Raw genomic sequence first — 26,290 nt, forward strand, 5'->3', positions numbered from 1 at the left:
TGAAATCACAGTTATTAATTTATGCAAAAATTTCGTTTTCTATACTTAATTTAGCAACTGTAAAATATTTTGCTAATTAATTATTAACACTGGTTATTTGTCATGGCACAACTGTGAGGGAAAAGCATGGCTCTCTATCAAAGCAAGAACATACATGTCAGAGTTATAATTTAAGTACAATATACAACAATGTAATCATTTTTAAAACGTCTTAAATAGCTTCAATATTCAAACATATAGATGTAATATGGATACAATATATAGCAGCAACTCAGAATAAACAGTATTTAGCATTAAAACTGCAACTAAGAGCCAAATGTCTTGCGTGAAATGAACCTGGGGAAAAAAAGCACAAACAAAACGCTGTAAAATGCCAGGCTTTTATTGAGGATGCCACTTCAGTAAGTGGAATTTTATTCTGTCCTGGGTATCAAGAGTGTGACAAATCTGTAGCCTTATTATAAGCGCTGCAAATAGGATTTGGGCTTGTACCTACTGAAGGCAATGAAAAAGCTGCCTTTGATTTCAGCAAGTGTTGGATCAAGACATTTAATTTCATTTACATGCAATGAAAATAATAATAATTATATTTTGACAAGGAAAGGAAAAGAAAACAGCTACGGGAAACACTTTGTTTGAACTATCTAAGTAATATATTTCTTACAGATCTTGAAGTTCAAGTTCTTTATATACCCAGAAATTTAGTGTCAGTTTAAATTTCATTTACTTTAACTTTTGTTGAAGCTATCTTAATTTGCCAAGTACCAAAAACAATTACAGTAAGTCTCTAGAGACTGTATGCTTTCATATGATACTATTTTTTGAGAGGTAAATGTTCATATAACGTTAAACAATATCAAGGAAGATTAGTTTGACTAGGAAATATGACTCTGTTTGTTGGTAAATATCTGTATTGTATTGTAAATATTTTTCTAACTTGAATGTAAGACATCTGCATCATTTTAGTGAAGATGCCTTTCTGTGCTTTAACAGCAGAATTATTTAGGGGCACTGGAAAGAAAAGCTAGCATTTTAAAAGCAGAGAGAAGTTTTGACTTTTGCTATTTCTACACACATTTGGAGAGGTTTATTTGCAATATTATACACTCTAAGTTGTTGAAATATTACAAAAGTAAAGTTCACTATAACTAGCAAGTTTTCCATATTCTTTGAAAAAAGCGTCAGTGGATCACAACTGCTCCACAGTGGTATTACAGCTTCTGATTTGAACTAACTAAGTGGTGCTTGCACCTTCTCCTTAAGAGCAGGATTTCTGAATGTGATCTGTCAGTTTAGTGTGAATCAAATGCAACCATACTCTGAAATAGCCTATTAGGTTCTTTCCTTCTATCACAGAGCTGTTATGCCCAGCGATATTCAACAAATCCAAGTGCCAAGTCTTGCACCTGGGTTGTTGCAACCCCCACAACCAATACAAGTGGCGGGACATGAGGGCTGAGCGCAACCCTGCTGAAAAGGATCTGGGGGTGCTGGTGGATGGCAAGCTGACATGAGCCAGCCACATGCCTTCACAGCCCAGAAAGCTGACTGTATCCTGGACTGCATCAAAAGAAGCGTGGCCAGGAGGGGGAAGGAGGTGATCCTGCCCCTCTGCTCTGTGCTGGTGAGGCCTCACCTGGAGTACTGCATCCAGATGTGGAGTCCTCAATACAGGAGAGACATGGACCTGTTGGAGTGCATCCAGAGCGTGGCCACAAAAATGATCCAAGGGATGGAAACTCCTCCTGTGAGGAGAGGAGGCTGAGAGAGCTGGGGCTGTTCAGCCTGGAGAAGAGATGGTTGTGGGGAGACCTGAGAGCAGCCTTTCAGTATCTAAAGGGGGACTGTAAGAAAGAAGGGAACAAACTCTTTAGCATAGTCTGTTGTGACAGGGCAAGGGGAAATGGTTTAAATCTAAAAGAGGGGAGATTTAGACTGGATATAAGGAAGTTTTTTTTAGAGTAATGGTGTTGAGGCAGTGGTTGCTCAGAGATGTGGTGGATGCCCCATCCCTGGAAACATTCAAGGTCAGGCTAGAGTTAGCTCTGAGCCACCTGATCTAGCTTTAGGTGTCCCTGTTCATTGCAGAGGAGTTTGATTAGGTGACCTTTATGCATCTCTTCCAACTCAAAGAATTCTGTGATTCTATGAGAATGGTAAGGTCTTAGGTCTTGTTTAAAGTTAGAATGTTGTTCATAGACATTTATTGTTTTTTTTTTTTCTTCTGAAAAATGCATTTTTGGTGAACATGGTGTGATGGTGACCAATTAATCCATTTCCGAATCAAAACATTATATTCTTTCTTAGCAGTAAATCTCTAAACATGAAGATATTTTTGAATATGCATGCATTCTTTAGGCTTTTAATCAGCTTGTGTTCTTTAGAAAGTTTATGCTACAATATTCTTTACTTTCTGCTTAAAACTGTGTACCTAACTCTGTTTTTAAGAACAGAAACATATGACAATGTTTCAAAATCGCTGGGCAATTCTGAGCCTTACAGAATTCAGCAGTAAGGTCCCTAGGAGAGCTTCTGTAAGTCCAATGCTATTACAGATGAATGGCCAAAAGACTTCAGAAAGACATCCTTTTTTCTTTGAAACTCTTGGACAAGTTGTTATTATAAGTTACCACAGGAATTTAAATTATAGTCTGCAAAGGAGTGACTTTTGTAAACTTGAATATCATACTGAAAGAAGTGGAGAAGACAGAGGTTAAACTCTAACTCTTGGGCAAAAGTAAGGTCTTGTTAATCTAGTACATTGTAGGCTCCCTGCAACCACCATGCTCCAAGCAATGAGCTGGTTAGTGAAAAGAGAAAGTGGTTTGAATTGGATGAATGTAGTTATTTCAGACCTGTATGAATAAAAAGAGAGTTTGGTCTTAAGCTCTCTGTCCCTCTCCAATTTCTTTTTCTCTTTAAATTAATATGCAGAAGAAACTACAATAAGCAAGCCCCGTCTCTGGTAATGGAGAGAACTTTTCTGAGTGAGCTTCCCTTCTGTGTGCATTTGGATGTGTTGGGTATATGGGGGAGGGCATTGTAGGAAAAATATCTTTGCAAGAAACCCAGTAGCAATTCCTTCTGTATTATAGACTTTCATAATGTTGGCTTTTTTTCCCCACCCAGAAATCCATAATTTTTCCTAATAGAGTCTACTTTTAAGCAAAATAAACCCAGTTACACTATTTATGTATTGATTCACAAGAATGAAAGCCTCAGAGTTTCTTACCTATATCCAATTACTTCTGGTCAATACAATAACAAAAACTCCCAAGATAAAGGCATATACTGTTACCTAAATGCTTAGAAATGCAGGCAAGCTCCGTTGGTTTAACTAAGCAAGAAAGAACTCTGTGAAGAGGTTGATCAGGTTGGAATCCCAACCTGTCATTACCTATTTAAAACACAGGTAATGACTGGAAAGGAGCAAAAGGCGTGTTTAGTAGGTGTCTGTGACTTTCTGTCATAATTGGATGGAGAGGGGCATCATACCTGTGGTAGCAAGCTGGATGAGGACCTTGGCCTGTTTGGTCTGATAACCATTTTGTGTTACAAGACCAGCCATGGCCAGCTTGAAAGCTAGCTTGAAGGAGAGAATAAAAGGACTTCTCCCTTGTGCTTTTGCTTTTTTTAGCAACATGAAAAAGGTGAAAAGCTTGAGTAGCCTGGCCAGTCTGGCTTCCCACCACATTCTGTCTTCTAATCCATGGCTTTTTGTGGTACCAGTCCCCAAGCAAGCTTTCTTCCTTGGTTTGTCTCCTTCCCAGGAGGAGGGTGAATGGTCCTTGGTTCCTCCACCTTGAGCCTGCTCCCAGCTGAATCTCATTTTTCTCTCAATTCTAATAACACACTTGCTTTCCCCTGCACCCTTAAATTCCTGGAGGCACAAGCAGAAATGGCCTTACTCCCTTGTGTGCTGTAAGATAGCAAATTCCTATCAGTTTCAGATCTCTGTGGGTGAAGGGAAAGTTTCTCGCATCTTGCAGGAGGTATCACTTACAACTCAAGTGCTTCCTTCAGAAAGGATTTTAGCAGTAGTTATCAAATAGCAACCCAGGAACAAGTGGTCACCCTTGTCTGCAGTATAAGTGCTGATCGACTGCTTGCCAGAAAGCTCTCGAAATGATCTATTTGTACTGCAGCTCTGATGTACATTAAGGAGTTCATTCTGCATTGTTTGCATCTTTCCAGAGCTTGCTGAGTAGGTGGAAAATGTGGGGTGCAATGGAATTTGGTTCTTGAAAGACTATATGTAGCGATATATATATATTTTTTTTCGGAGAGATCTACCAGCCCAGAGGTTGTCTAATAGCTTTCTGTAAAGATACACTCTGTGAGGCCTTGACACGTTCTGTGGTCAATGAGTTCCACATGTATATTTCACCTTCTGGTGAAGAATCTTCCCTTCAATTTTTTACACTGCTCATCTTGTAATTTAGTTGTCAGACGTTATATATTATGAGGAACAATGAAGACAACTAGTCCTCATTTCACTGCACAGGCCCTTCTTTAATGAGCTTAAGTCCTTGTCTATGCAGTTGCTCCTCATATGGAAAATTTCTCAAACACTTGACCACCTGGTCTTAAATGAAAATTATTAAATGAAAAACTGTTGAAAGCATCATTGGATACAGGATTAAGAGGATTTATTAAAATAAATAAATAAAAAAGGATGAAACCAAATGAAAACACATTTAAATAATGCTTAGGGAGGAATGTAATGAAAACCAATGCATTGTCTGTCTGGAAATCTTTTGGAGAAAAATTCTGTTTCAGATGTTCACTAAATACATTCTTGAGGTGGTTTTCTCAGATTCATAGCATTTATTCTCTTGGATTCTGTGTTGCAGTAGATTATCCTTAATGATGCAGTCATTATATCAAAAGGTTGGTGGTAAGGGATTGCAATGAACGGAACTCCATAATTATCTTTTTTCTGACTAGAATTTTTCTTTCAAAATCTTGAAAAGAATACCTCTGTGCATTGTAACTTGTGAGGAAATTAAATAGTGATCATGTTTTCTCATGACGTGTGACCTATACCTAGTATCAGTTAGGTTAATGGTACCACTCCTGAAGCAGAGGTGCAGGCTGTTGGATTGTATAGTGATATCTTTTTAAATATAAGAAAGCAAGAAGCTTTCTCCTGCAATGCAGTTTATTCTTATTTCTGTGGGCAGTGTTACTGAGGAATATATTTTTGGTACTTTCACTTGGAGGAAACCATAGCTAAATGAAAAACCACCACCTTTGGAGATGAGGCATAACTTGGTACCGCTCTCTGTATGTGCAAAAAAGAAACATGTCTACATTTATAGGAGCAAAATATGTTCCTGATTTCATGCAGCACGCAAGCTAACGTTCTTCATCAGGACTGATGTTCTGATTACTGTGAAATAATTACTTGAAATATTTAGGAAAATAGTGTCTAAATTAATTCCAGTGATTTTATTGTGGAAGATCTCAGAGTTTATAGTGTTGATTAAATTGGCTGCATATGGCTAATTGCCTGTAATGGTATTTGTTGTTGTGGCACCTCTCGGTACTCAGATGGCTGTATTTGCAAACACAAAGGTAATGTGCGTGTAACTACGTGTTGGAGAAAACTTCTGGACTGAACAGGATTGCTTCTGTGAGTGAAATCTCTAGTGTAACTAAGAATTTGCAGGATCACAGTATGCAGCAAATAACTTTGCGAAATCTGTAATAAAAGCGGGGCAACCACAAATGTCTGTCTTTGCTGGCAAGAAATGTCAACTTTGAGGTGACTTGGATGAAACAACATATCAATTCATTAGGAGTGGCTGAACTGAAATGGTGGCTGGGTGTTAGTTTTTGTTGGCGGAAGTTTAGGTAGGGGTTGTGTTTTATTTGAGGTTGTTGTGGGTTAGCCACTGATTTTTGCTGGATTCTTTTTCCATATATCTGTCAGAAGCCCTTTGCTGTACAAGATAGACATGTTTTTGCATGTTTTTCATGTAGTCAATTTTAAATCTAAATAAATCAAATAAATGAAGATGCACTGCACAGGCCAAGTTTCCTGTTGGGTAAACTGGCCCACTGAGCAACCATAAATCATACTGGCAGAGAATTTGACTGCACTTGCTTAAGATGTGTGCCCTAACGTCTTTGAGGCCAAAGTCAACTCCAGGTATTACTATGAAGAATTATAAAACTAAGTGGAACATAAGTGAGTATAAAGGCCTCAATTCTGAAAACACCTGAGGTTAGGAAAGCATGTGATCTCACAGTTAACATTAAACCTGTTATGTAAGCTCGTGGAGTGGTGCCAGCTGTGGCAAAGTAGACCTACAGCTACCTGTCCATTTACACATGATGGTAGGTGTGCATTGGATTGCGTCTGCTCTCAGAGTACAAAATTCTGCCTGTCTACAGAGCCAGGGGGTATAAAAAAAAAAAGTCTCCTGAAAGATGGTTGCACAAACTGTTAATGTTTTTAGGTCAGTTTGCCTGCCTTCAGAATGGTTTCGGTTGAAGGAGAGGAAAGCAAAGCATTTTTCTGCCTAAGATGAAAGTCAAATGGAGAGAAATGTTTTTTTTTTCTGGTTCTTAGAGAAATTAATAACAGTAACAGTAGAAAGTGGCAGTTTGGTCAGTCACAAAAACAAGACAAAGAGAGATGGTGGCCTTTATCTAAAGTACTTTATCTAAGTACTAATGAGTTACCTCTAATGTGGAGAGTTCAGCTGAGAACTTTGTCTTTCAGATGCAGAATTGCCTCAAATCTTTACCGGTTCCAATTTATGTAGGCTGTTCCCAGTCTTTCGTGTTGGTGCTGCTCCCCTTTGATGATATTTAAGTGTTCACTGGATGCCTGTCTGAAACTCAAAGATTCCATTTTCTCCTTGAGTGCTGGTTCTATTCTCTCTTTGGTTATCTGTATTTTCTTATCTTTTTCCTATTTTTTTTTCTTAGTTTTCTTTTTCTGTATCTTTTTTTTTTTTCCTTTTGTCTTTCTTCATTTTTTCTTTCATTTTTTTTAAATTTCTTCCTATTTTTAAATATTTTTATTTTTATTCCAATTTTCTGCATATATTTATATAATTGTTGGTCAGATAGTATACAGTACAATGCTCTACCAGCACTTTGACTTTTTTTCACTTCTGTATAGTAGTAGACATGGGTCCTGAGCCAGAGAAGATAATTGTAGCAGGATTTCCATATCCTGGTTTCTGGAATTTAGATAGAAGCTACTAATGCCAAATTTATATTGCTGTTAATAAACATTAATCAAATAAAAATTGGTCTACTGCACTTTGGCGGTTCACAGTCAATGTTTTGTTGATTTCACTCATATAAAAGAATGTATCTAGTGTTACGTTTTGCCATTAGAAGATGCAGTTCTATTATTGTCTTTTATACTAATATGTTCTTCATTAATAGTGGAAGTTGTATATCATGGAGTTTTCCAAGTGAAAACTTGATCTATCAGAGTAGCTGTAATGGTTAAAAAAATAAATTAAAAAAAAAAAAATTGGACAAGGGACATTTTGGAGAAAGGTCTCTTTGGTGAAGCAGTGGCAGTGACCAAAATAAGACAGTGACTAGAGGAATAAAATTACTGTTCTCATTCTCCTGAAGTGTTGCGTTCAGCTATAAATGGCCTTCTGTGATCGTTCACTTGGGATTAGTGACTGTGACCATTAAATCTGCGTTTTTAGTTTAAATCTCTGTAAGGTAAAGACACATAGCTGTTTTCTGGTTTAACTGCTTAATGTAACAACTTGTAAGTGCCCTAATTCAAGTTTTGGTGCAGTGCTGTGCTGTCTGTGGGAGGTTTGATATGTTCAAATAAATTCTAGCATTCATCTTAGACCTGGGAGATGGATATAAATCTCAAAAGTTTCTGTTTATCTAAAACAGAAGTTTAGAGTGTATATACATACATATACATGCAAATAAATGATGATACCTCCCGCGTTGTTGTTGGATCTAGTCCATCTGTATTACAACAAATTTTCCTTGGCAGCTAAAAATGAAAAAATATTTTTAAGGAAGCCTAACTAACATAATAAAAAAAGCATCGTCAGCAGTGCTGATGCCCTACAATTGACTCTGTATCAGACACTTATGTTAGCGGTAGTGCAGTGGCCAGAGGTAAACAGGCTGTGGCAGAGGATAAGTGCTTTACAAATGAACTCTAAAGGTGTTTGTTGAAGTGCAGTGGCAGAAGGAATGTCTCCAGGAGTATCAGACATACACTCATCCAAGAAGGAGATCTACTGTTCTTGAAATGTTTTGTATGTTGGATATATGATATGTGTTATATAAAAATACAATAACGTATTTCTGTTTTTTTGTTTTCTCTTTAGGTATGGGAAAATTGTATCAACAAAGGCAATTCTTGACAAAAACACAAATCAGTGCAAAGGTATGTGCAAAAAGTCTGCCTTGCGAGTTCATTGAGTGATTGACTGGTGGCTTGGCTGCCAAGGCTATTGCTACAACACTGCAATCAGCATAATGTAAAGTATCTTGCAAACATATTTAATAATGCCAATGCTTTGAGTTGTGTTTCCAGTGACATTACTCATTAATTTTTTTCATTAACAAACAAAATGAAAATCACAAGTCAGAACAAGTATCAAATTGCTTCAGCAGAAAAGTAAATTACCATCTAACTACATAGTGCCATCTGATTTGAATGATACCATTAGTGATTCAAATTGATTTCTGATGTAAAAATGAGAAACCTATGGGAAAAAATTCCCAAGCAAAACCTGGTTTAATTTTTCTGTTTCTGTATAGTCTTGGTCTACACTAATGGAAGTAGAAATTATTTGTGACACAAATGTATCTTCCAATTGCAATACCAAGATATGAGAATGATTCATTTTCCAGTTTTACGTTTTTATTTCTTTCTTAATTTTTTGCTAATGTCTTAAACTTTTAAGTGAAATATAACATGTTTGATATACATATATGTGTACGTATAGCAAAATGAGCATAGTTAAATATTGGCGAGCATGTAGAATTATCTTAGGGAGGGAATTGTTATTCATTTACCAGTCTGAAGAGCAATGAGTTGTATGGTGGGGATCTTTGCTTTAAAAGTCTGTAACATTATGCTAGTGATATACAGAATCCTTTTGGAGTAATAGAATCTACTGAGTAGATTCTTCTGATAGGACAAATGTCGTGGACCATATTTCTGTGTGAGTTAGTATGAACACTGCGTACAGAAATATCTCACTGGTGACAAGATGAATTCCGAAGAGAAGCATCAGAGAAAGACATTTGGGCAAACTGTGAGAAGGTGAAAAATCCTGCTGGATGTACGAAGGGCATCATTGATGTTTCTAGAAGTGTGTGCCTTTATCAGTTGCCTGTCAGCAGCAGCATTCGTTAGCTACTTGAAAAAGAAGGTTGGAAAATTACCATTGTTAGTTTTAGAAAACTCCACCAGCCCAATAGGTTATGAGGCATCATAAGAAACAGCATTGCCATGCATTTGTTTTTGTCTGGACTTGCTTTTCCTTTCCTTGGTGCCCTGTGAAAACAGATTTTTTATAACATCACTGTCCATATAACTTTGAAAAAACATAGGGAGAAACAGCTTTGGTTATTGGTTTTGTTTGTTGTTTTATTTTATTTTATTTTATGGAGGAATACTCCCGTGGGAGGTATGGACTAGGCCAAGTGCAGGAAACTGGCATGGGGGGCCGCAGAAGCAAATGCTGCAGTTTCTGAGCCAGAAGGAAATGGGTGTACCAGCTGCTGGCTGCATAGCCAGGAGGTTTGGGTTTTGGAGAAAGAGTGTGGTATGGCGACCTATAGAGAAAGGAAAACTAGCAGCAAATGAAAAGACTAGGAGCTACAAAAGGGGCTGAGCAGATCAAAGGGCTCTAAGCTGGTTTGACAAGGAGAAAGTGTTGCTCTGAACTGTAACGTGGGATAGGAGGGGCTTTGCATTAGGAGTGGTTGGAGATGTGATCTTGGAGCAAGAAGAAGCTGGGGCTTAGCACAAGGGGAGCTAGAGGACCTGGGTTGCAGATGTGAAAGATAAGACGAAGGAGGTCTGCAGTTCGGTAGGTTGGTATAAGCCTGGGCCAGATTGCAGCTAAAACTTTACTCTGTGGACAGGAACATTTAGGTTGTATTACCTCCTTCTTATCACAATGCAAGTTTGAGGTGTTCTCTGTTCTCTTGTGTGTCAACTCTCATTTTTTTCATCTTTTCCTATAATCATGGATTCATAGAATGGCCTGGTTTGAAAAGAACCATAGTCTAGTTTCAACCCCCTGCTATGTGCAGAGTCGCCAACCACCAGACCAGGCTGCCCAGAGCCACATCCAGCCTGGCCTTGAGTGCCTCCAAGAATAGGGCATCCACAACCTCCTTGGGCAGTCTGTTCCAGTGTGTCATTCTGTATGGAAAACTTCCTGCTAATATCCAACCTAAACCTCCCCTTAGTTTAAAATCATTCCGCTTTGTCCTTTCACTATCTACCCTTGTAAGCATTCTCTCTCCTGTTTATATGCTCATTTCAAATATTGAAAGACTACAATGAGGTCTCCTCGGAGCCTACTTTTCTCCAAGCTAAACAAGCCCAGTTCCCTCAACCTTTATTCATAGGAGAGGTGCTCAGCCCTCTGATCATCTTAGTGGCCCTCCTCTGGACCTGCTCCAAGGGCTCCATGTCCTTCTTGTGCAAGGGGCCCCAGGCCTGGACACAAAACTTCAGATGGGGCCTTGCAAGAGCCGAGTAGAGGGGGACAGTCACCTCCCTCTTCCTGCTGGCCACTGTTCTTGTAACTCGGCCCAGAACACAGTTGGTCTTCCAGGTTGCAAGAGCAACTGCCTGCTCATGTCCAGCTTCTCATCTACCAGGCTTTTGTATTAAAGTTGTCCATTTGAAATGGAAACACAAAGCAGGCATATGGAATTGGATTTGAACTGGTCTGTAAATATATTAAATAGTTAAATGAAGTCTGTGGAAGGGAGAAATTATTTGCCCCTGCTGATCTTGATTGGGACCACTGTGATCTTAACCATAGATGCTTCAGGCAGGAGCCTCAAGGTTAATGGAGTGAATCTTTTGGAAACAGGCTAAATGATTGTCCTTTTTGTCCTTCACGCCTTTTCTTTCCACAACAGATGTTTGATTGTAACCACTCCTACAAACATGGTATCGCGTGATCTGAGCTTCTTTCAATTCCTATTGCCTGAAGTATAGAAGAAAAGGCATGGATATCCTCACAAAACACAAAGGTGTGAAATGAAAAGATTGTGAGGAATATGAATGGTAAAAGTTTGAGAAAGATACACATCTTGGTTTGGCATTCTTTATATTGTAGTCTGTTTTGATATTATTGTAGTTGGAGCCATACAGCAGTAAGAATTCTGTAAAAGTTTGCTTTTATGCTGTGTTATTACACTGTAGGGCAGAGAGATATATTATTTGTATTTGCAATGATGGATCTTTATGACATAAGTGGTGCCATTAAAAGATCATAAACATAATTGGATTTATTAACAGAATGCTTCATGGCACAAAAAGAAGTTTTGCTTCTTTAAAGGCTGACTACAATTTCCTTCCTCTTCAGTGAGATTACTGGGAAAAAAAAAATAGTCTGACAGGCATCAAAATGGAAGGGATGTGAGGAAGTCATCATGTCCGTTCCTCTGCCCCAGGCCAGGACCAGTATGTTGGCGGATGTTTGCCTCTCTCATGCCTGGAGGCTTCCAGTCGTGGAGGCTCCGCAAGCTCTTCAGGCAAGCTGCAACATTGCTTGCTGTTCTACTGTAATAAAGTATTTCTTAATATCTAACCCAAATCTCTCTTTATGCAATTTGAGTTTATTGCTTCTTTTCTTACTTCCCAGTTGATGCAGAACAGTTTATTCCCTTCTTCTTTGCAGCAAACATATATTTGAAGATTGCTATGCATCTATCTGATCTTTCTTTAGATTGTACATTGGATCTTTCACTCCTTCCTGAAAAGCAATCTGTTTCAAGTTTCTTATATTGCACTTCACCAGTCTCTCTAATTAGTTCACTTCTAACCAGAAGCCCTCAGAGCCAGGCACAGAATGTCAGTCAGCCTGAGTCTGGCCGTTTTAAATAACATGGAGAGTTTATTTCATTTGTATTCTGTGTGATCGTGTGGCTCCCCTGTTTGTTTATTTATACATATAAAGAACTATGTATATTTAAAGTTTAAGTGTACTTTCGATGGTGTTGTATGAGAACATATGCTGTATGAGGGTGTTGCTAAGAGATTCTCAGCAGCCCCTTGGTTCTGTTGTTCTCTTCTCAGGCGTTGCTGCCAGCCAGGCATTCCTTACTGCGTGCTCTTCTTTGTGCTGCTCATTATTCCCTCCTAAGGCTAGTACTTTTCATTTGTCTGCATTGAGTTTTATGGTCTTTTTTTCCTGGCTGCTCCTTAATTTGTCAAGATTATTCTCAAGCCTTAAGTCCTTCAGAGTGCTTACAGCACTTACCTCTTAGGTATCCTCTTCACAGTTAATAAATGATTTCTATAATCCACTGGACAAGATAATTTGGAAAAGACAGAATAATAACAGGCATGGGAGAGACATATGAGGAAACCTTCTTGGCATACCAGATAGTTTAACAGTGAGCCACTGAGAACTTTATTTTTAAATTGGATGTGCCAGTCAATTTGGCACCTACGTCATAGCAGTTTTAGCTAGGTCGTTTTTCTTCCATCTCTTCATGTTATGAGGGACAACCAAGTTTTGATTGAAACATACAGTATTTACCTCTCCATGGAACTTAGTTACCTGTGTTTGGATGGAGATGCAGCGTGACATTTATTCTTTCTAATCAATGCTGTGTGGTACTCATCACCTGGTGCCTTTGAGGCACTGTGAATTGGTTTATTTACTATTTGTTGAAAGATTTTTCCAGAAGTTAAATCTAAGTTGACGTATCTCTAATTCACCGGGGCCTACATCCAGTCCTTTAAATCAAGCAGGCAAACAAACAGCAGGCATTTTGTTTGCTCCTTCCCAGTCTTTTGATTATCACACATCTTTCCCAAAGTATGAGCTATCCTGTTAAATGATCCCATCATCCTCTGCTGTTCATACAGTGATGAAGATTACCCTCATGTCAATGATACAAGAAATCGTGATTGGAGATTTCAAAATCTATTTCAGCCTCATTCATGTTTTTTTCCAAGGTGTAGAGTAGACCTAAAAATATAAAATAGTGTATACAACAAACAGATTGTTTCAAGTACCATTTGTATAAATGTGCAAATCAGTTAAAATAGACTTCTGGTTAGCAAAAAGTGTTAGGTTTCCTCTTTGAAAAATGCAGAAGACACTCTGAAAAATGGACAGTACGTCACCCTTCAGTATCCCTTGTGATACCTGCTACATTACTGGCGTGCTAAGGAATAGTGTCATCTGAGGATTTACTCCTGGTATGAATTAAGCAGTCGGTCTGAAGAAATCATATATGCTTCAAGGGAGTTAACAAGGGAATTCTTTTGACGTAACTTCTCATTTAAAGATTAGTCTTTGTTGGTGGCATAAATACTAAGTGAGACATACTAGAAGCAACAATCACTCTGTAAGAGAACAATATATAAAACAAAATGAGCGCAGTCATGACAAAGTAGCCAGAAATCAATGAACAAAGCAGGCCACAATCACATATGGAGAATAATGAAAAACAGACACATGATTCATTCAGATGTTCAAACACAAAAACCCTAATGAACAAGTTGGAGAGTTTTGGCTGCTTTTGCTTTTTCCCTCTCTCTCCCTCTTCCCGTTGCGCATTTCCCTTCTGGGCCTACTGTACTTGCTAATTTAAAAAGTAGGGGGAATTAAATAAAAGAAGCCATTCAAGGGAAGTGTTAATCTGAAACACGTAGGCTCTTCTCTTTCCAGCAGTCGCCCCTTGCCCTCTCCAGCCTGGCTCGACTTTGATAGACCTACGTGCTTGGAGCAGAGGGAATGAGTAATGGCTGTTTCACAGTACAGTTTCCATACCTCATTGCAATGGAATACAGAACAGTTAATCTGCCAAATACACAAGCCCATTTCTTAGAGTATGAATTACTGTCATCTGCATCTGCCCTTGCAGACACTTTAATTGCATGCATACAGATTTACTTCCTGGTTTAATCAGGAGCTCACATTATTCTGAGCATTTTGCTAGGACCTTAGAAGATCAGCCTGGAAAAATGACTTAAAGTCTGAAGTCCCACCTGTGGGAATTCTTTTTTTAAATAAATAAAAGCTATGAATCACAGTAATGTGTAGGAGACAAACACTTCAACTACATATTCTTCATTTTATGTGTATTTTTTTTTTTCAAACTGAACGTGACTTGATTTGTTGAGTGGAAGTGTTCGTCTTAAGAGAAAAATGGGTCTAACATGAGGAGAACTATAGAGACTCTATTTATAATTTTAATATTTCATTATGACATTTTTTCTTGTCAGTAAGTCTTAGCAATGATCTATTTACTTTTAAAGTTCAGAACCGGAGAATGTAGATACACATTCATTAGGATTGCAGTGGGTTTATGATCAAAACATGCCATTAGGTTATCTGTGTTAACTCACCATATATCCCATACAATTTTATTTCTCTGGTTGCTCTGCTGTTTTTAGACCAAGACTTAAACTTTGCCACGACCTGTTTCGTAAGAGAACTGTTTATGAAACAAAAATAAGATAACTGGAGGCTTATTGTAAGTGTTGGAGATAATTGGAATGGATTGATAAACTGCTGCTTCATAACTCCCCAAAGGAATCTGTCCTGCCTTGTGTTTTAAGTCAGCGGTGCTGCTCAACTGCTTAAGTTTAGCAGCATCCCTAAGTATTCTGATCATGTGGGGCTTAATGATGAGGAGGTTTCCGCTTTAGTGTTCTGATAAACAGAACTTTGTAGCGTATAACAGATGGACGCTGGAATCTATATTAGGCAATATATAATTTTAAATTTTAAGGTTTTTTTTTTCTTTTAAAATATCCTATGAAGATTAGAGCTTATTTGTGATCTCTTGAATGTATGTATTTTTCACTAAGGATTCATTAATTTATGTTCTTCATTTTATACTTGCAGTGGCAGAATTTGATTGTGACTAGCAACATGAAGCAGGTCAATGTGAAATCATAAGCTAGCAAAGAAAGAGCTAAGCTGCATAGAAAACTGCTTAGCTAATTTTATTTATTGGGAATAAGCTCAAATTGCAATAACTGTGCTGTGTTATTTATGATTCTCAGAATTGCCATTTTGAGAGGGAAAAAAATCCAGCCAAGTAGGTCTGTGCTTGATCACAGACTGTAAACTGTTCACACTAGGAGGGCATGCACAGCGTGCTTCAAGGGGAAATGGATCTTGTAGAAAGTAAATAATTTGTAAAACAGACTTATTTAATTTTGAAACTCTCGACTTGCGTAAAAATAAATCAATCCTATTTTCGGTGCCGGAACAGACAATAGATGTGGTGACTTTTTGTGAGTTAATTTTGTTTGTTTGTATTTTTTTCTTTCTTTTTTCTTTTTTTTTTTGTTTTTTTTGTTCCATTCCAAAGTTTTACGTAATAAGTGGCATAAGAGTTCAGAAGTTATTAAAAGTGTAGCAACATGGAATATTTTAATTTGGTGGATCAGAAGACAGTGAGGCATTTGAGAAGGTTGGCTAGATGCTGAGTGTGGGCATGCACTCAACAAGTTTTATGTATGTCTCTGCTAATCCATCTCTGCCTGTAGCAGTCCCAGCTCATTGAGTCCCAGGTTTCTTAAACAGAGAGTATGAGCTGTACATAGTGGTGCCAAATTTTGTTAGCAAACTAGCTGACAAATCCAGAGAGTCTTCACTAGTGCCCCCAGGTCAGTCCTGCTGCTGAGGTAGACTGAGTAATAGAGCATTAATGCCCACTAGAAGTAATGCAGAGCCCTCTTTCAATTTGTCACTTGTTTTGGGGAACTGCTACTGAGAATATTTTAAAATTACGTTTCTTCCTTTAATGCTTAATTGATTTTTTTATTTGTTTTGAAATGTTGAAGAAAAAGGCCAATTTGCCATGCTGAATATTTTGTTGAAGTCTTGATGTACATTTAAACATCATGAAACTGGCTGCTTAAATGTTCAATGTTTGGAGTTCCTTTTGTAGGTCTTTTTTGTTGTTTTGAATTTTGCTTCACTTCCTTGAGTAAAGCTGTGAGTTTGCTATTATTATTTTTTTTTACTTTAAAGTTAAAAACTGATATTATTATGTAACCACGTGAGAGTTGGACCCTTGTCTTTAGAAAAGCACCGAGGAGGGATACGTCAAAAGACGATGAGAAGAACTGTCGATAAGAAACCACAAGATTGTTCACACAACAGGGAAGTTTTTTAAGTTCACAGCCTATCATGTCCAGTAGAAGTATGTTTGATCTGCAGGCTCATGAACTGTAACGCTATTCTACAGATATGACTGATTTTAGTTACAAGGTTCTAGATGGAAAACTAAAGTGTATATTAGAAAATCTATAAGGTGCCATCCCTTTCTTTTTTTTTTTAATTGGTGAAGTTTCTCTATGTTCTGGTAACAGAAAGAGGCAATGACGCTCAATAGGAGCTTATGATGCTATCAGATGAAGTATTTTCCTGGCACTTGTTCTGTTGGCAAGTAGGTCCTACATGTCCTTTGGCAAATATGGAAGTATTTTTACAAAATCTCACTTTACTTTAGAGGTAGCTTTTCTCCCATTTGCATGCTTCTGAATGCTTTCCACATCTGCTGTAGTGAAACAGAAAAGGATTTGATGAGTTGTGCTGAGCAATTCCCTGTAGCAGGAGCATACCAACACTGGCTGCCTCCCTGCCATCATGGGGACCTGATATGTACTTGTTTCCACTTCTGCAAAATGTTGCTACTCCTCAGAAATAAGATCTGCCTGCATGGAAACTGTGCTCTATCTCAAGCAAGTCCTTTAAAAATCACTTATTGAGTTTAAAGCCTAGTCCTTTACAGATGAAACTCCTTTCTAATTAGTTCCCTAGACACTGTCATAAACAGCTCCTTTGCAATTAAGGAAAATATTTCCTGGGTCATTATCTTTTCATAAATGAACTCATAGCCTAGCAAATATTTTCTGTAAAAAGACCCAAGATGCTTAAGTATTCTGTGACGTATCTAATCTGTGATTATTCTTAATTTACTGCTTCCAAAATTTGCAGACCCGTATCACTGGCAAATAATTGGTTTAATTTTTTTTTTTTTTCCAGCTGGAGAAATAAAAAAGTAAAATTTCAATTTATACACAGTGATTAATGTTTTGAGCCATTGGTCTGTAGAAAACTTTGCCAATAGCTTGGCATGTGTTTGAAGTGCATTTTGGGACTGGGTAATGTTAGCAGGCTCTTAGTGGTCTCAGCAGACTTGGAAATATCTATTTCATATCACATAACTGAATAGAAGAGAAATGTGTCTTGAAACTGTGGCTTGTAGTCAGCTCTGTTGAAACCTTACTTGTAATGCACTGGCTTTTTAAACTGCCTTGCAGAATCACTTCTCTTAAACTTGAACCTCTGTATTTTATCTGATGCCATTGTGCAGCAGCTCAAATCTCTGTAGTTGTGTTTGACCACTGGTTTCTCGAAGGCTTTCCCAAAGGCAGCAATATTCTGCTGAGAAGTTAGCTGCTCAAAAGTTGTAAGACAAAGAAGAGCTGAATGTTGGGAGCCCTCAGGCTATCATAGAGGAGGACATTACCCTGCTCCTAACTTCTACTGGAGCAGATTCCAGCACTCTCAGAGTACGCTGCATATGCAAAACAAATGCTTACTTGTTATAGTAACAATTTGGTAATAAATCCCATCAACAGACTCTTATTGAATACGGCTACTCAACAGGAACCATTCTGAATCAGATCTGTTAATTATAGCGTGACTTAACTTTCGCATTATGCCAGCAATCAGAAAAGTCATCATTTTGCATATTCCCCTATTACTGCACATCCCTGGCTTTTGTTTTGATTGGTGGAACTATTTTACCCAGATGAATTAAGTAAATGTTCTCTTTTGTAGTAGATAATATACTGTGAAAGTAAAACACTAATAGAGCATGCCATCATTTTTATTAAATCTCCTTTTCTGGGCATTTGGCGGTTGCTGAAGTAAGAATATATGTGCAGCACAGGGGAAAAATCATAACCTCTCACAGTAAAGATGAGGCTCAACACTGCGAAAGAGCCTATCCAAGCTAGTCCTGGAGTCAGAACAGGAGTAATTGCTCCATCTATTTAGGTTATGTCAGGCATATAGAGATATGGCTTTAAGTGCTCATCTATGGAGCATTATACAATTGTTTTCTACATAAATCAATTAAAAAGCAACCTTGTCTTTAAAAAGCAACCTTGTCTTGTGGACTTTTGAGCCTTCAAATTAGGAAACTACCGTTAATTTTGGGTAGCACAGGTAAAAATCTTAGGACTTTGAATTTAGCTGAATAACATAAAAAAAAATAAAAAAAATAAAAAAAGGCAAAGAAAATCCCAAACCAGTCTTTCTAATCTCAACATTTAATGATTTTGTTTTATTTATTTATTTATTTATTTTGTCTAAGTCTGTAATGTTTTGTGAAGACCTGAATTTATACATGAGAAAAGGAGGAGTCCACATGAGGGCTGGTAGAAACAACTCTACTTGATGACTTAATTCTTGTCTGACAGGGTCTTCCTTAACACCAATGGTGGGCTGATGTTTTCTTCCATTAGATGGCACTGGTGTGATATATGGTTTCTGCAGACCCCTCAAATTATAAGTTTGATTAAAAAAATAAAAATTATTCAGTTTTTCTCTTTAAAAGCACATGTTCATTTGATTGATAAATATCCAAGTGGCCTAGCTTTCTTTTTGTTTTGTTTAGTTTTGTTTACAGAGTTTTCATAAGTTATTGGCCAGTTTCAAGCAAATGTGACAGAGGTCTGGGATTTCAAATACAACAGTTAATAAGTTTTTTCAGATGATGGGTAGTTACGTAGAGTGGAGGCTCAGTGCTCCTGTGGGACAGAGTGCAGGGTGAGTTTACTTCTTATCCACTTAATCACAGAAAACTTCTGCTTCCTCATCTATGGTTGAGCAAGACCTTTCGCTGCTCTTGCCTAACAAATAATTTGGAAGGGAGCTATGGATGTTTGAGGGAGGAAGAAATATTTGGGATTGGAAATTTGAGTAACTGGAGCAAGTTATAGTGTCACAGTTGGGTTTGGGACATGGGAAGAGGAGTGAAATACAGGGCTCAGAAAATACAAGAACACAGGCTGTAATTTCTCATAGAATATTCTGTAATATTCTGAATGAAAGAGAAATAACTAGATTTTTTTTTAATTTCATCTTATTTTTTTAATATGATCCCTGTTAAGATTATCCAGACCTATGCCCTTGTTGCTTATGTTATTAGTCATGGTGTTGTTGTTTATTAACTTATTAAATATGGAGCAGTAAACACTATTTATTTTTAAATGATTTAAAACGGACTTGTTGCCCTTCAGTTTTTTATTAATTGAATATTTCTTGCTAAGCTGTCTGCTTTCAGAGCAAAGCTTGCAGCAAGGAGATGGAGGTCACTGGGACCTCCATTTAAATGCATGCTATCTCTATGTTAATTGCCTGCATATTTAGGCAAACAAATATGTCATTCTGCAGAAAATAAGGGTTTCTGTGGTCAACCTTTAATTGTGAAACAGCAAGAAAAAGTCTGAATGACCTGGTTTGCCTGAGGTATTTTGGTTACTCTTGTCTGTCAGTTCAGTTCACAGTAAATTGCAGGGTAAATTCTACATAATTGATGGAGTGTATCTTTGAAAAGGCCTCCAAATTGATGAAAAATGATTATTCAGAACTTAAGAATTTAATTGTTCCATACTTCTTGCACATAATCCTAGTAGTCATTTCTCTTTAATAAAAATAGATTTTATTGCTAGTTATTGGAGAAGAAAAGTTAGTTATTAGAGAAAAAAATCATGAAACAGATATTAAATGTGCTTTGGATTTTGGAGACAGATACATATTTATCAGGATGGGTGAGTGAGAGTTCTTACATCAGAAAGAATTGTTAAAATAGCTGCACTTGAAACAGAAGGTGTATGCTTGCAACAAGTTATTCTGAAATTTCTGGAATTAAAAAGTCTCTGTCTTACAACTCTTTGTTATGTTTTCCCTAGTGCCTAGTTATGAGATTGAGGTTTTGAAACTTAAAATATTTGAGGGCTGACAGAGGAAGATATGTAGACGTATTTGCAGTAAGTTCTTTTTCTTACTTCTTCCTCCTTTAATAATATTTTTTAGTATTCAGTTGGCTTTTTTGAAAAAAAAAAATGCAGTCAATATTACTTTGGATTACAAAGTGCATGATTTTAAAATAGGAAACTGAAGTTGTTTTCTTCCATGTGCATCATCTAAATTTATCTACATTGAATTTCTTCTGCTGTTTTATTATCCATCCACTTATTATAATAAGGACCTCCTTGCAGTTATTTGCAGTTGCCTCACCCTATATTCTCTCCTAACCTTTTCACCTCACTCCTTAGCCTCTTCGCATCTTCTTTTAGAAAAGTAGTTCGTGCAGTATGGGTCCCATCAGAGCTCCGTGTGGAAGACCCATCGGTGCTGTTCTTCTGCTGAAAGAAAGATCTTGCCCTCTACCCTCTGTTTTTCTCTTCTAACCAATTGTTTATCCAAGAATTTTTCCCTTTTACTCCATGACTGCTTAGCTTCCTAAGAAACCTTTTGTTGGGGACCTGTCAAATGCCTTTCAGAGATCCAAGCAGACTATATTAACCAGATCACCCTTATCCACAGGCTTGTTTTGACCTGTTCAAAGAACTCCAGTAGTTCTGTGAGGCAAACCCACAAAAGCCAGGCTCTTTCCATATACTGTATTTCCAGTGATTTGACTCTTTCTGTAATTTCTGACAATTTGATACCAGGCTTACAGACCTGTGGATAAGTGGATCTCACCTGGAATCTTTTAATAGCAGTGTCACCACACATGCCACCTCCTCAGTCCTCAGTATAAGGTTGGTTTTATAAAAGAGGCTTATTAACATGTGTAGTCAGCGATTGTGCCAGCTATTTTTGAACAGGCAGGGTGAATACCATCTGTTGTTGCAATTTGTTACTGTTCACTTTTGTCAATTTGTCCCACAACCTACCTCCTCTACGGTCATTTCAAATTAAGAGTTGCATCTGCTCCTCAGGGCTTCCTAAGCAGCTGTTCATTTTTAGGTGCTATATAGCACCTAAAAATGGGATTTTTGCTTTATATCCCATTTCTCTCAATCTGCATAGGGATAAATAACGTCCCCTATGAGCATTCTATTTCCTGCCTTTCCTGCCTTTCTACATCTTTCTACATCTCTGCATGATGTTATTGGTGCTGTCCTTGTGGAACACTCCATAGTACAGGCTCAGTTCTCCAGTAATGCAAAATTATCATTCTTCATGTTTATGTTTTGCATGTCAGTCGTATCATTCTGTGTTACTCACAGCCAGGCTTTAACCTGGCTCCACTCTTATGTCCTACTCTGTGCCGTGCATGTTATGTCTTAGTAATCTGCTCATTAGCTCACTTTCACCGTATTTCCTGATATCTGAGTGTTTTCTTACTATAGAGTGTATTCCAGTTCACCCAACTTATGTCGAGGCCCAGGTAGCCAGTAGTGTTCTGTTATGTATCGCATGTTGGAGTTACTTTTTGTCCCAATTTGACTACTTCCATTCTCTAGTCTGTTTTGTTTGCAGGACGAGTATATCTGGTTATCATCCTTTGACTGTCTCTGAGTTTACAAACTCCCCCATCTGTTTGTATGCTGAGTGAGATTACCATCCCTACAACCTGTTCCTTCCTTCTGGTTAGCTCTTGCTTCTAGTAATTTATTTTTTTTTTGCCAAAAGATTCCAAGTCAGCTGCTATCTGTTGGTAAGATCTAGCCCAGCATCATATCTCAACTCATCACACCCACCTGAATGCTACCGTGAGCTGCTGGCTGCACTAATGGATTCATCACTTCTGAAATTTCCTCTGTGAATCTCTCTCCCAAGCAAGATTTGATTTGGTTGCTTGGAAATGATGTCTCTGAATGTTTAGCTACTGAATTTCTCCATCTCCCCAAGTTCCTCCCTGTTTGCCGCTGAGCTCTCAGGACCCAAAATGCCCCTCTGAAGACCTTACGTATCCATTCATGGAAGCCTCCAGTGGGGAAGTCATAGAAGTGATAATTGGCATAGGAAGATGGTTAATCCCTATTTTACTTAATTTCTTCTCTCTGTGTGTTTGATGGAGTAGTTCCTACAGCTGCTGTCTATCTAGATTACCTATTCAGTCTTTCCTCCTGTGAAAGCTAGAGTTGTCTTCTCCTTCCACCCCGACTCAAACTCATGCTCTCACAGTCTCATCTTAGTTCTTGGAAATGTTGGAATTCTCCTTACTTAAAACAGCATAGATAGATGGGCTCTTCAGATAGGAAAGGTGCTGTCTATGAAGAAATCAGTGTCAGATATTAGGTGGGGAAAAGTGTGCGCATAGTACTGACAGCAACAGTCAGTGAGGGTGTACAGGCCATGATGAAATTAGTTTAAAAATGGTTGAGTGTTTTTGACCACTAGAGAAGCTGAATGTTTGTAGAGTAGGTGAAGCAAACTTGGTTTTTATAACAAGAGTTGCTCCTTTGGGAGCATGCCTGGCTCTCAGGTTGAAGTGGATGTACCTGTTTGCCTTGCCCTCAGCCAAGCTGATTGGCTGTTTTGGGACGCTTTTGGGAAAAATGGGAGCTGCAGTGGTTTCTGGGAACAGCTGAAATGCCAAAGAGCAGAATCTGGAGGAGTGAAGTCTTGCTGTGTTGTATTGCTTTCTTCCAACTTGCTTTTGTGTTTGCCAGTGTGAGGCCTAGGAAGCACGTTTAGGTTCACACATTAAAGAAAATAAAATGATTCCAAAATCTTTTTTTTTTTTTTTAACTAACCTTTGAAAGTTAGCTTCTGTGTTTTAGGAATGAGGAATAAGACGGAGGAATGGATATGAAATGCTCCTCTATTATTTGAAGTGGAAGTTGAGACTATCACTCAGTCATCTCATATTAATAAGGCTCATAAGAAAATGGGATTTTCAGATTATGATTTTAAAGCCCCTGTACCCAGTGTGTTTTAGGGAAGAGTGAAAGCACATGTTGCCTACAAGACTAAGTGAAACCAGAAATTTCATTTCAACTTAGACAGTCTTTACTGATATTCCACTCCTGGGTTTGGCATTCCTGGAAAGAAGAAGAGAAGAGGAATGAATGTAAAAGGGGAGAAACTTTCCAGTTAACATTTGGTTTGAATTTACATATTACTTTAAAAAAAAAAAAAACACCATATATCTTCACACACTGCTTTTATTTTATATGCTGCATCAGAGTGTCTGCATCCTCATTTTATTCTGATAAATCAAGATTTAAAGGGAGAAAACTTTACAATACAAAAATGTTTTGATTGTTATATATTTATTTTATGAATTAGATAGCACTTAAAATTCCTTAATAAGATGAAAAGCTGAAATACGTTACAGCTTATTTTGTCTCTAGCAGGCATCCACATGGGAGACTGCAGATCTAGTCAGTGGTATTCAAGAGATTGTAAGAAAATCTCTGAGTTAGGATGAAGAACATCTTCAGTTTTCATGGAATCATAGAATGATTTGGTTTGAAAGGGACCTTAATGACCTTCTCATTCCACCCCCCATCATGGGTGTGGACACCTTCCACTCAACCAGGATGTACAAAGCCCCATTCAACCTGACCTTAAACATCAGGGATGGGGCATCTGCAGCTTCTCTGAGCAGCCTGTTTCAGTGCTTCACCACCCTCATAGGAAATATTCTTTTTCCAAATATTAAACTGAAACCTATGCTTTTTTAGTTTAAAAACCATTATCCTTTGTTCTGTTGCTGCACTCCCTGATAAAGAATCCCTTTCCAACTTTCTTACAGCTCCTTTTTGGGTAGTGGAAGACTACTATAATGTCTCCCTGGAGCCTTCTCTTCTGCAGGCAGAACAAACCCAACTCCCTCAGTCTTTCCTTAAAGCAGAGATGATCCAGCCCCCTTGTCATCTTTGTGACTCTACTCTGGTCTTGCTCCAACAGCTGTACATCTTTCTTGTGCTGGGGCCCCTAGGTCTGGGTACAGTGCTGCAGGTGGGATCTCACAAGGACAGAGTATGGAGGGATAATCACCTCCATTGTCCTGCTGGTCATACTGCTTTTGATATAGCTCAGGATGCAGTTGGCTTTCTAGACTACAAGCACACACTGCTGGTTCAGGAACATCTTTTTGTTCACTGGTAGACACAAGTCCATCTCCACAGGGCTGTTCTTGCTCCAGTCTGATGATTCTAGCTCATGTTTTAAGACATCAAGTGCTTGTATAGAGCAGTGTTGTAATGGAGCTTGTGATATATGAATATATGAGGACTGCTTCAAAAGTAATACCTTCTATTTTATTATGCTGGCCCATGACTCCAGAAGTGAATGTTGGTGATGTGACCGTAGAGGCTGAACCTTCCCCCCACTATTGTGTTACGTGTCTTTGCCATGTGACGGCAACAGAGGGGCAGTCAGACTAGCGTGTATGAAGTGATGGTGTGGAAATGAATTGCTCCACATGGAAAAAATTGAACCCATAGACATTAGTAAATGCTCACTGAATATTTATGGAGACCAAACAGTGGATGTGAGCACAGTGAGATGGTGGGCGGTGCATTTCAGCAACGTTGCTGTTATAGGAGATGTGAAGCAGTGAGTCACCTCCACTGGTGCAGAATGCAGGCTCTTGTTCATGGCTCATGAAAACACATTGCTAATGGCAGTGACTATGTTGAAAAATGAAGTTTTGTATGTGAAAATTTGCTCCATCAATTAGGATTGTTGTACTCGTACCTATTGTAATTTTCAAAGAAAGAAATAGGAGGAATTATTTCCAGTATGACCCATGTTTGTATGTATATGTGTGCATCTCTCTCTATATATATATATGTAAATCATATATGTATATGTCTGTTGAACGACTAAATTCAAAATCCATATATCAGTCCATGTCATGTAATTCACTGCATCATTATAATGGAAGAATAGACAGTTGTGAGCATTTAGAGATATGTTTCACAAGTCATAACTTAAAAATAGTAACTACAAATATGACTTTGGCCTAGTCATAAACTTTCCTAGAAAGAGTAATTTAATTATCAATGACAACATAGACATTGACATTTGAAGCTGACAGTAGGGTTCAACTCATTAGCTTTTCCATTTTGCATGTGTCCTTTACTCTGCGGTCTGAATTTTCTGAGTATAAAAAGGGTCACATTAGAACGTGTATAGTTAGCATTAGATACATGCTGAAACACGTGCCTGATGAAGACCTTGATTTTTACTAAGATCAGTCTCCACAGAACATGTGTAAGCTCTGCTGCTTCTCATTTCATTTTAGGACAAAGAATACTTAGGGTCACTATTATTAGACTTGCGTATGCTAACGTGTATACTGAGCCCTACGCTTTAGTATTTTTATAGTACTTTTAGAAATATGGCAGGCCTAAGGATATGTCTGAAAATCTTCCTCTCTCTTTTTTAATGATGTAAAGATAGTGTTCCCGGGTCTGATGTGCTTGGAATGAGCTTGGTCATTACTGCGTGTCAAAAATGTTATCTCCATTATTTCAGCAAAACCCTGACTGCGAGCTTAGGAAGATAGCCTCAAGGAGTAGTCATAGCACTCTCTTGAATAGGACATTACACTCTTGGCATTTATGTTGTCTGGCCTGTGTGCTTGTTTTAAATAACTTACTTACATCCTTTGGATCGCTTCTCAGATTTGTGGCTAAATCTTCAGCTATTTATCAGCTGCTCTGGAAAGTGAGAGGCAGGCAATATATTATGATTACACACCTCAAAACCTATGGTATTTTGGGTAAAACAATACATTGCTTACTTTGATAGATGCTTACTTTTTCTGCTTGTACTATTGCACTTGATAATGCACATCGATACCTCTAATTGGAGCATATTTAATGGATCATTTTGAAGTATGGTTCTACAAACCCACACTTCTGACAGTATGAATGTGAACATTTTGCATGATTATTAAGAGGGCTCGCCATACGAAGTGTCACTTCTGGAAAACTCAGAGTTAACGCAGAAGGGGAGACGACCTATTACTTTGAAAGCTTCTGAGAGGAAAGGAGGTATTTTACACCAACTGGCAAAGAGCTTACAGGGAACAGTTCCAAACGTTCAGAAAAAGTTTCCCACAAAGA

The 26,290-nt window shown here is 38.0% G+C and overlaps 1 protein-coding gene across 7 annotated transcripts in view; it reads left to right on the plus strand.

The window, feature by feature from the left end:
* The window catches only part of RBMS3 (RNA binding motif single stranded interacting protein 3), a 700,498-nt gene that overhangs the window by 372,126 nt on the left and 302,082 nt on the right, over positions 1–26,290 (plus strand). For all 7 annotated transcript variants that reach the window (XM_052695879.1, XM_052695880.1, XM_052695881.1 and 4 more), the window contains one exon: positions 8,337–8,395. In XM_052695879.1, the coding sequence (XP_052551839.1) occupies positions 8,337–8,395 (59 nt within the window). The remainder of the gene's footprint in view (positions 1–8,336; positions 8,396–26,290) is intronic.

Source organism: Tympanuchus pallidicinctus, unplaced genomic scaffold (genome assembly GCF_026119805.1).
Source record: "Tympanuchus pallidicinctus isolate F22 unplaced genomic scaffold, pur_lepc_1.0 scaffold3, whole genome shotgun sequence".
NCBI lineage: Eukaryota > Metazoa > Chordata > Aves > Galliformes > Phasianidae > Tympanuchus > Tympanuchus pallidicinctus.